At 36.1% G+C, this 9925-nt stretch overlaps 1 protein-coding gene across 1 annotated transcript; it reads right to left on the bottom strand.

The window, feature by feature from the left end:
- Positions 1-831: 831 nt before the first annotated feature.
- Positions 832-9474, bottom strand: kctd13 (potassium channel tetramerization domain containing 13). The gene is made up of 7 exons (XM_063018587.1): positions 9303-9474; positions 8386-8654; positions 7321-7490; positions 6638-6727; positions 6466-6518; positions 4423-4618; positions 832-2719 (listed from the first exon to the last, which is right to left on the bottom strand). Exons 2-7 carry the CDS (start codon positions 8615-8617, stop codon positions 2468-2470), a joined length of 993 nt encoding a protein of 330 aa, XP_062874657.1. The 5' UTR covers positions 8618-8654; positions 9303-9474; the 3' UTR covers positions 832-2467.
- Between the last annotated feature and the right edge of the window lie 451 nt (positions 9475-9925).

The raw sequence follows: 9925 nt of genomic DNA on the forward strand, positions 1-9925 counted from the left end.
ATACAATTGCACAGACTTAACACTAAGCAACCACAAAGCTTGGGTGTGTACCACTGATATAAGTAATAACTTACTTGCTTTCGAGTCTGATTTTATCAAACGTTTCATGAGATGTAAACTTACATAAGTCACCGAGACCTAAACTGAATGTTACTAGCTCCAACATTATATAAATATGCTATTAAGACATTGTTACAGCAAGAAGGTCCTGGGTTTGATTTCCAGGTGGAGTGGTCCAGGTTCTGTGTGGAGTTTGCATGCCCTCCTTGTGAGTGGGTTTCCTCCGGAAGCTCCAGTTTCCTCTCACAGTCCAAAAACAAGCTGTTAATAACATGTAAATAAAAAAACACAAAATTGCCTGTAATGGTGTTTGACCTAAATCTGAACTGATGAATTATGTGTAAAATCCTAAATAAAACAGTTACTTTAGCATTTAAGAAACTTCAATAATGTTACTTCTGCCTAATGTTATTTATTAAATTTCACTACTCCCTTCTAGTATCACTCCACTCGCTTTAAAACAGGCTCAAAAGTGTGACACATTAGGGAAGTCACTGCTAAGAATAACAAAAGGTATGAAAAGGAAATATGACTTCAACATAATTTTACTCTTTTACTCACAACACCACACCAAATATAACATCTAATGTTTAAATTGATCAAAATTGATTGTTTTAAATGTTGAACATAAATATCTAAACAATATAAAGTGAGTAAAAAGGGGCCACACTATCTGTGCCTCTACAACATAGGTGACTGGAGATCGCATTTTTGCACTTAAAGTAAAAAAGTTAAATAATAATAAAAAGAAAAAAAGCTTTTCTTACTGAATTCTTGAAACAGGATGTCTTTTATTGAGGGTAAGAGGTACACTTTCTGAATACAGTATTAAAACATGCAGTGCTCGTTATAAAAGTGCTGTTACTTAATCCTGAATCCTTACTAAACTTTACTTGCCAATCTACATAACCTCTGATGACTAATGTTCATGTTTGACTTCCTTTAGTAGAACCTAAAATTGACAGTGGATAGTACTCCACTAAGAATTTTTTTTTTTAAATATTAAAATAAAATTTATGGGCAGAACTGAAAAAGTGTGTCAGCACGGAAGCTTACAAACCTGACTTAGTTACACCAGTTAGGAGGAACTTGCCAAAATTCCAGCAACTTTTTGTGAGAAGGTTGTGGAAGGCTACCCGAAATGTTTGACTGGAGTAAAACAATTTAAAGGCAATACTACCAAATACTAACCACTTGTATGTAAACTTCTCAGCCACTGGAAATTTAACTAAAGTTTTTTTTTTTTTGTTTTAAAAAAAACATTTTTTAATGCATTTTCTCCCCCTTTAGCGCGTCCAATTGCATTATGCTTCCTCTCCGCCTATGCCGATCCCTGCTCTGACCGAGGAGATCGAAGCTATCCCTGCTCTGACTGAGGAGATCGAAGCTAACCCACGCCCCCTGCGACACGTGGGCAGCAAGCCGTATGCATCTTATCACCCACACATTGACGAGTGTTGTGCCACCTAGCGTTGTGTACGGAGAGACACACCCTAAGAGCACTCTTTCCTCATCTCTGTGCAGGCTCCTCTAATCAGCCAGCAGAGTAATTGCACCAGTCTGACAGAGAGAGACCAATATCCGGCTTAGTCCTGCCCATCTGAACAACAGGCCAATCATTGTTCATGTGACCGCTCAGCCTAGCCGGCAAGGCAGAGCTGAGATTCGATACGATGTATTCGAGATCCCAGCTCTGTGTTTTTACCGCTGCGCCACCTGAGTGGCTACTGTTTTAAGTATTATTCTGACATTTCACATTCTTAAAATACAGAAGTGATCCTAACTGACATAAGAGGGTTAAATGTCAGGAATTGAAATAAAAACTTTAAATGTGGCTGAGGTATGTGTAAATTTATGACTTTAAATGTAGTATGTGTAAAGTCTGGGTTAAGACTATTTGCAGAAACATATTATATTCAGTCCAAGAAAATGTATCACACAGTTAGGGGCCACTTCAAAGTACCTTTTCTTAGCTCTCACACAACACAAGTACATCTGCATTCAAAACATCACAGTTTATCATCACATATCCAAACATCCAATGTGAAAACCTGCACTTACATGAACACATAACTAGCCTAACATGATCTCTTTTGAAAAATGAAAATCTTTGGACAATAAATTAATAAAATAAATAAAAATTCAAAACAACGAACATTTATCCTCAAAAACAAAATAAAGAAACCACACTGTGGCTCATCTGAGATTATTTCTAAACTAGTTTATACAAACCTCTACCCCACCATTAGTGCAGTATAAGCGGACCAAAAACTCTGGCAGACTCCCACCTCTACTCCATCACCTCGTCTTTAATGCAAATCCCTGCATTTAACCTGTTTTCAAAATTTTAAAAATCATACCGCTACTCTTCCTCCAACCTTTTCAAAACTCTTCCTATATCCCTACTTTAGTCCTTGTAAACAGTCTGCTGTCCATGGCCCCTCTCATCATGCATAATATGTCTGCGCACATGGATTCTCCTCACACGTCTGTCTCCACCCCCCAAACCAACTCCATCCTCCTCTGGCTGGCCCACATAAGGAGATGAGACACCACTTGAGTCCAACAAACCAATACTTCCATGACCAGAGCCCTGCCCATTCTCATAGATCAGTATGTTTAGGGTTTCCTCAAAGATGCGGGCTTCTGGAAACTCAACCTACAGTTGAAAAAAACAATAAACAAAAGTCACAAAATTAGAAACCACACAAACAATAAGATAAAACCCCAAATATTTTATTTACAGTTGTTTGCAAAAGTTTGAAAACCTCAGTGATAATCGCATTTTGTTAATTTAAGTTAAAAGTAGTAATCACATTTTCTGCAGCACATTATTTAAAAATGATTACATCTGCATATATAAGAAACGATGGGGTTTTGTCCCATTCTTCTACAAGATTTCTAAAACTTGAAAGATTTCAGTGGACCTGCAAGAAGTTGTCCTGTGAGCCACCCATCACACAATCTGTTGTCACTCAGAAATCTTTCATTTGATGTTATTGTAGCTTTTGGCATACCAGATATCATACTGGAGTTTCTTCCAGTTTTTAATTGCCTTTGAAGAGTGTAGGAAACTGTACTGACACCTTGGCTGTTTTCACAATTTTTTTTTCAATAAGAAAGACCTACTTTTTATTGTTTTTGATGTTCTGCCTCTTTAGTCAACTGCCTAATTCTTGCCATTACAACAGCAATATACCATTTCTGGCACTGCAATATTGCAGGGATCTAGAGAGTGTAGTAGCATAGCAATGATTGTGAACAGACAGGGGCTTTGTAAGTAATCAACAAAATTTGGTACACCTGTCAGAACTGTTAGCATCAAATTTCAAAGTTAAATTTACTTCCATTGTTGTTCAACTTTTCAAACCTTGTGTAGCGGACTAACGATATAAATATGAAACTACCTAACGCTAACAATACTGAGATAAAGGCTATAAAAAACATATTTTTACTGGGCAAAATGTCACATTTAAGGGAAATTGTCGACGTAGGAAACTCTCAGAATAAACTACTTGCTTGCTGTCCATAAATGCAATACAGACATGTGAGTGGTGGTACACTGTCCCTACCAGGCAGCAGTAATTCCACAAACATGATCTGCATGAAAGAGTCACCAGAACAACCTTCCTTGCAAACTTATTACAAATGTGAACATTTAAACAATGCAAAACATCTAGGCAAAACAGGCATTTTGGAAACAAGTGTTGTAGAGTGTAAAGTAAAATTAATATTTTAAAACCACTATCAGCACAAATATGTTTGATGAAAAAGGCACAGCTTTTAATGAAAAAACAAAAAAACACTGACCAGCATGAGTGTGGATCAATTATGCACTGGAATTGTGTGGCAGCTAGTAGCTGCAAGGAGGCTGGCTTTTACAACAGGACAAAAATTCAGAAAACCCTTCATCATGAACTACTTCAACAAATGCAAGCTTAATCTAATAGCTTTACAGTCCCCTGACTTGAATATCGTTAAAAATATAAGTAGATCTGAAACTTAATGTGCAAAACCACCCAGGAATAACTAGATGCATTCTGCAAGAAAAGAAAAATGTGAAAATTCCTGAGCTTGATTAAATAGGCTTTAAGCTGGCTGCAAGTTCCTAGCTGTGTTTTCAAGATGTAATTTATTTAATTAGTAGGTTGTCCAAACTTGCACATACCACAGTTTTACCACACATTTCTAAACCTTTAAATCATTAAACATACAGTAAATTTGCAGTAATTGTTATGTAAAAACTTGCTGCAGAGGTAGTGCTTAGCTTTTGTCTATTTAAAGAAAAATAACAAAATACACAATTAAGCCAAGGGATTAAGATTAAGGGATGCATAGAACTCTGTATACAGTCATGCTTACTTTGGTCTGTTTCTTCTCAGTAGCATAAACAATTGAGGTACAACAAACTTCAGCAATCTTGCGTCCATCTCCGTAGAAGGACCAGCAGCAAATTTCATCTCCGAGTACATCTTTAATGAAAAGCACTCTGCCATTAAAGCGCAGTCCCAGCTTATCAAACAGCTCGATGTTCTTTAACAAGTTGTCATCAGAGTTACTGTGGAGGTCAAGAAATGTTTACAAAAAACATTCACAACTTAATATATTTGGGTAATTGTAATGATGGAATTTTTTGTTCCCACTTTTACTATTTTGTGGTTACATACAGTATGTGTGTACACCCTCTTATAATCAGGGATGTGGCCGTGTTCAGAATTAACCAATCACACTCTAACTCAATGTAAAATAGTGACAATCAACAGTGCCTTACCCTACACAGACTAAATGTCTCTAGATTCCATGAATCATTTTACAATATTATTATATATGGTAAATGGTAAAAGACCTAAATGAATTGTAACTTGCAATTAAGATTTGCAATCTTAATTTCTCAGTTTGGCACAAAGTGGTAAGCCTTTGGTGGATCCTCCTTTTATACCAATTATGCTATCAGTATGTATCAAAAACTTCAACATTCTTTACTTTGGTTTAATATTCTTTACTTTTATTTTGCCCTGTCTCAGCATTTTTTAGTGTACTGCAGGCATCAAGTGTAAAATGTATTTATTCTTACAAAAAATTTTTTTTTACATTTTGTACATTTGTCAATAAAAGAAATGTTCAAGAGAATTAACAAATACATTTTTTTTTAACATTTAACAAAATATCCTATCCTTGTATCCAGAAACTGGGTTTGTACTATATAATCATGAATATATTTACTTATTCAATTAAGTTAAACCTGTTTAACAAATCAGTCAATTTATTACTGCATTGGAATAGATATAATGTTGCTCTGCTTGTAATTAAGATTTGGCAGTGGAATGGCATATACTTTGTGATCATAACTGATAGATCTTCTAAACTATGCTGTAAATGTTTACAAAACAATGTTGCTTATCTTAAACCGACATGGCAGAACTGCAATTTTAATACACAAGTGACAAAGAATGATGGCAGTGGAGAGTGAGAGTTTGGATTTAAAATGTCAAAAACAAAGCTTTTCTACCAAAAATACATAATTGGCATATGGAGACAAAATCCATAATTTAAAGTACGTATTCAGCTTTATACAGCTGTTTATAAAAAAACATCCAGTGAGTTCTACGGGGCAAAATGATTTCTTGATAAAAGAGATTAGAAGGGTATGGCTAGATTGGTTCAAGCTGACGGGATAGCTATGAGAATTTAAGTAACCACTTTTAACAAGCATGGTGAGCAGAAATGCACAACACATTAAAACTTGGATGGGCTACAGCAGCAGAAGACAACCTTAACTTCCACTTCTCTTAGCTAAGTACAGAAATCTGAGGCTGCAGTGGGCACAAGTTAATGGTAACTGAACAGTTAAAGGTAGGGAAATTGTTGATCAGAATTTGGAGTACATTAAATAAATCCCTTTGACCAGACTTGTGTGAACAGTCTGATGGTGGTGGTGTAATAGTGTAGCATCTCAAAAATCACTGATAAGTACTTAAGTTTTTTTCTCAAATGTTTGTGTGTGCCACAATTGTTGGCACCCCTTTATCCAGTAATTCTCCAGTTCCTGAGCAGAAAGTCAAAACAATATACCGCATTAAAACTACTGACTGACAGTTTATTCACATGATGTTTTGTATGTAATACGTTTTAGTTTAAAACAATAAAGTGGGTTCAATGAATTTTGTCTAAGGGCAAATTAAATCTTATTAAAAAGCTACAAAACCATGATAAGTGATTCCAGAACCTGAAATGCAAACCTGTTTACTAGTTGCAATGCCATATTTTTCTTACTAAAAATTCCAGTAACATATGGTAAACTGCAATTGCTTGTGTTCGTTTGTCCTTGACAGCTGAGACTTCCTGAAACATTTAAAAACAGTGTGCAGTGGCGTTTGTGTAGTGGTGTTTGTGTTCTAAAAGTACCTGGTATAGGAGTACTTATTGTTCCCTCTGTTATTCTGTAATTTCACCACAGGCTGAAACAAATAAAAAAACAAGATTTACAACTAATTTCATATGAACAAAATCCCAACAGTACAATTCATTATATCATGAATACATTTTATCTGCAGACAGGTTGAACAGTTCTTCTCACCTTTCTGCAGGTTGCAATTATTCTTTGTTCCTCCTTGGCAGAGGTGATCATGGGGATGCAACAGCCACCCTCATAGACATCACTCCGTTTCTACAGGATGTAAAAATATTTACAAGCTAACTTTATAAAGATAACAACGGGTAACCTGTAGACTGAAATTGGTTAGATCAACATACACCATCTGGCCAACAGTATGTGCAAATGTCTTTCAGACTAGAAATGTTATTAATTAACCGCTTAACCAATAACAAAAAAAAAAAGTAATTGTTTAATTAATGTGATCATTTAAAAAGATCATTTCCATTCACAGCCAACAGCTGACGCATTATTTGAACTGAGAGACTGAGAACTCAATTTGAGTCACCACCTTGTGCACAAGAAACTCATCACAAGTTATCTTAAAAGTGTGAATGCAGTTGTTGCTGCCAAGGGTGACACAGCCAATTATGTTTGGGGGGTGGGGGCAATTACTTTTTCACATGGGTGATTTAGGGTTTGAAAATCTTCAATAAAAGTAAAGATAATTTAAAAGCTGCATTTTGTGTTTATTTGTAATGCCTTAATCTTTTTTTTGTTAAAATAACTTTTAATTGGAAATATGAACATTTAAATGAGCAAATATAGAAGAAAGGTACATAAACCTTTAAAATTAAATGTAGGTTTATGTAGGCAGTGGAGCTGACCTGTAAGGTGGACAGACAGTGTTGAATAAGACCTTGAAGTCTATAGAATTGTGCCTCCTTTAGCACCTCCTGCAGCTCCTGCTGGCTCTCAGGCAGTGATACAGTTCCATCTCGTAAGAAGTTTAGCACCAGTGAGAAGTGCCGTCCACATCTGTCAAGCACAACCCAACCTGGAAAAGAACAAATATACTAAAAGCACTTAGATTTTGGCAGTGAGCTGACATATTGTTGTAACAGCAGAACAATGCTTAGTGGACTAGACATGCTTATTATTTGGCGAGGAGTAGCTTGGCATACTTAATCTATAAATCCATCTTTACATTTGTAGATCCAATTTGCAAAGAACGTATCGGTGGACACATTTTTGGCAGCACTGGAATAATGGAACTACCTTATATTTTCTTCTACTTAATTAAGATAAAACTTAGATCTAAGGCAAGGGACAAGTTGTCTAACCTGGTGCTAAATGTACGTGACTCCCAGCTCAGTTGTAAAAACAAAAGGAGGTGTCACAAAGGAATTAGTCCCGTCCTTTGATGCACACATTAGTAATATAACTACAGCTGCTTTCTTGTATCTGTATAATATCTCTACAATAAAAATATACTTTGTCAATGATGCTGAAAAAGTGATCCTTTGTGTTCATAACTTCAAGGTTAGATTATTGCAATGCTCTTCTCACTGGATGCTCTAGTCCATAAACAGACTCCAGGTGGTTCAAAATGCAGTAGCTCAAGTTTTAATTGCAAAATATATTTACCAGCCTATAAAGCCCTACATGAGTTGTTTCTTGAGGATTCCACTACTAGTAATGAATGGTAACCAAAACACAAAACTACACCATACCATACATGGTAAATCACGGTGGTGGCAGCGTTATGTTTTGGGAATGTTTCTCTTCCAATTGCCAATACGATAGAAAAATTTATTATTTCAAAGAGGTTTTGAGAAAGATTTATAGAAAGATTTTCTATAAGCGCTGAATTAAACTTGAATGTTTACATTGCACAGACACAATTCTCCTAATATGCATTTTTTTTGTCACACTACCCCACCCCGTCTTACCTTCTGAGTCTAAAGTAGTCTCTGTGCTGCCATCACACATATTCCTGAGCAGGCCAGCCTCTTTGCTGAGGGTCTGGACTGTGGTGTAGTGTAGAGAGCCACCAACATTTAGCTTTAAATATTTACTACTAGTCAGACCTGGCCCGGTTTTCTTCTTTGTTGCATGGCTGGGGGATGAAGGGGCACAGCTGGGCTCTGAGACCACATTTCCACCAGAGGCTTCAGCAGACATGAGGAAAAAGGAGGTCCTAACACGTTTTATATACTGCCTGGAGATTAAAATAAAATATTATGAACCATACAGAGTTAAGGACACCACTTTGCAGATTGAGACACAGCCTTACATCTTGTTAGCATATTGGTCAGATAATCCATTTTGAATAGTTTGTGAGTACAGTGAAAGGTAGAAGCAATCAATGTTGGCTGAGATAGATGTTGGGACAATCAACAAGAAACATTAAGGTCAATGCCATTAAACACTTACAGAATGGTAGGTTATTATGGGCATATAAGGGATGTCTATGATTAAACGGCTAACAAAGTCATTACAGTACGTCATTGGTCAACTGTAATGTCCTGTCGTAATGCTGTCAGGCTGCTGATTTGTAACTCACACCCTTACTTTACAGAAAGCAGGACAGTGACATCTAATGCTAGCTAGGTAGCTTTATTTAAGAAAAACTAACGGTATTTCATATAGTTGATAAACAAATTAATTTAGCACTAACTGTTAAAGTCATTCTGACAGTGCTGTTAAAACACTTGAGTAAATACACTTTACTAAAACAACATAAGTCAGTAAGCCTGCTGGCTATCACACAGCACTAGCTAACCAGTTAGCATATACGTTAAATCTGTGGCTGTTATACACAATTCACTATTGCTGGCTGTCATAGAAGAAATTATCGGTTACTTACCAAGCTGCTTATCGGAATGGCCGCTAAATGCAATAAACACAAATTAAATGTAAATTATAGGATTAAACTAACATTTATGTACGCATTACTTCTCTATTCATCTGATCATTTTCCGTTTAATATCTGGATTCACCCAGTATTCACTTCCTCTTAAGCACGGGCCTGGTATTGTAAAATGTGCAGCTGATTGGTCAAGCCACACGTCAGTTACTTGTTCTAGAACCTCCCTAATTTATCCTGAACAGGCTGAAAGAGACCGCGGTAAAGTTAGTTTGTATCAAACGTTTGTCTGCTATTCGAGGTTCTTTTTTCTCGTTCCCGGGTCAAAAAATGAATAAAACTGCATGAAATCACACTGCATTAAATAATCAAATATATTTTGAGATTAAAATATCTTCCGTTAAGTCCTAATTAATGTTACTTTTTTAAGGCGAGGTTCATTCGCGTTGAAGCGATGAAGCGAACAAATTTTTAAAAGGTTACAGTAGTCACCTAGTGACAAAACTACTTACTACACGTGCATTACAAAAATAAAAGTTGTACAATATAAGTACAGTAATAACTAATATTTTTTTTTTCTTTTAGTTGCTCCATATATGGTCTGACTTGGTCTGTTGCAATCC

This window comes from Trichomycterus rosablanca, chromosome 22 (genome assembly GCF_030014385.1).
Source record: "Trichomycterus rosablanca isolate fTriRos1 chromosome 22, fTriRos1.hap1, whole genome shotgun sequence".
NCBI lineage: Eukaryota > Metazoa > Chordata > Actinopteri > Siluriformes > Trichomycteridae > Trichomycterus > Trichomycterus rosablanca.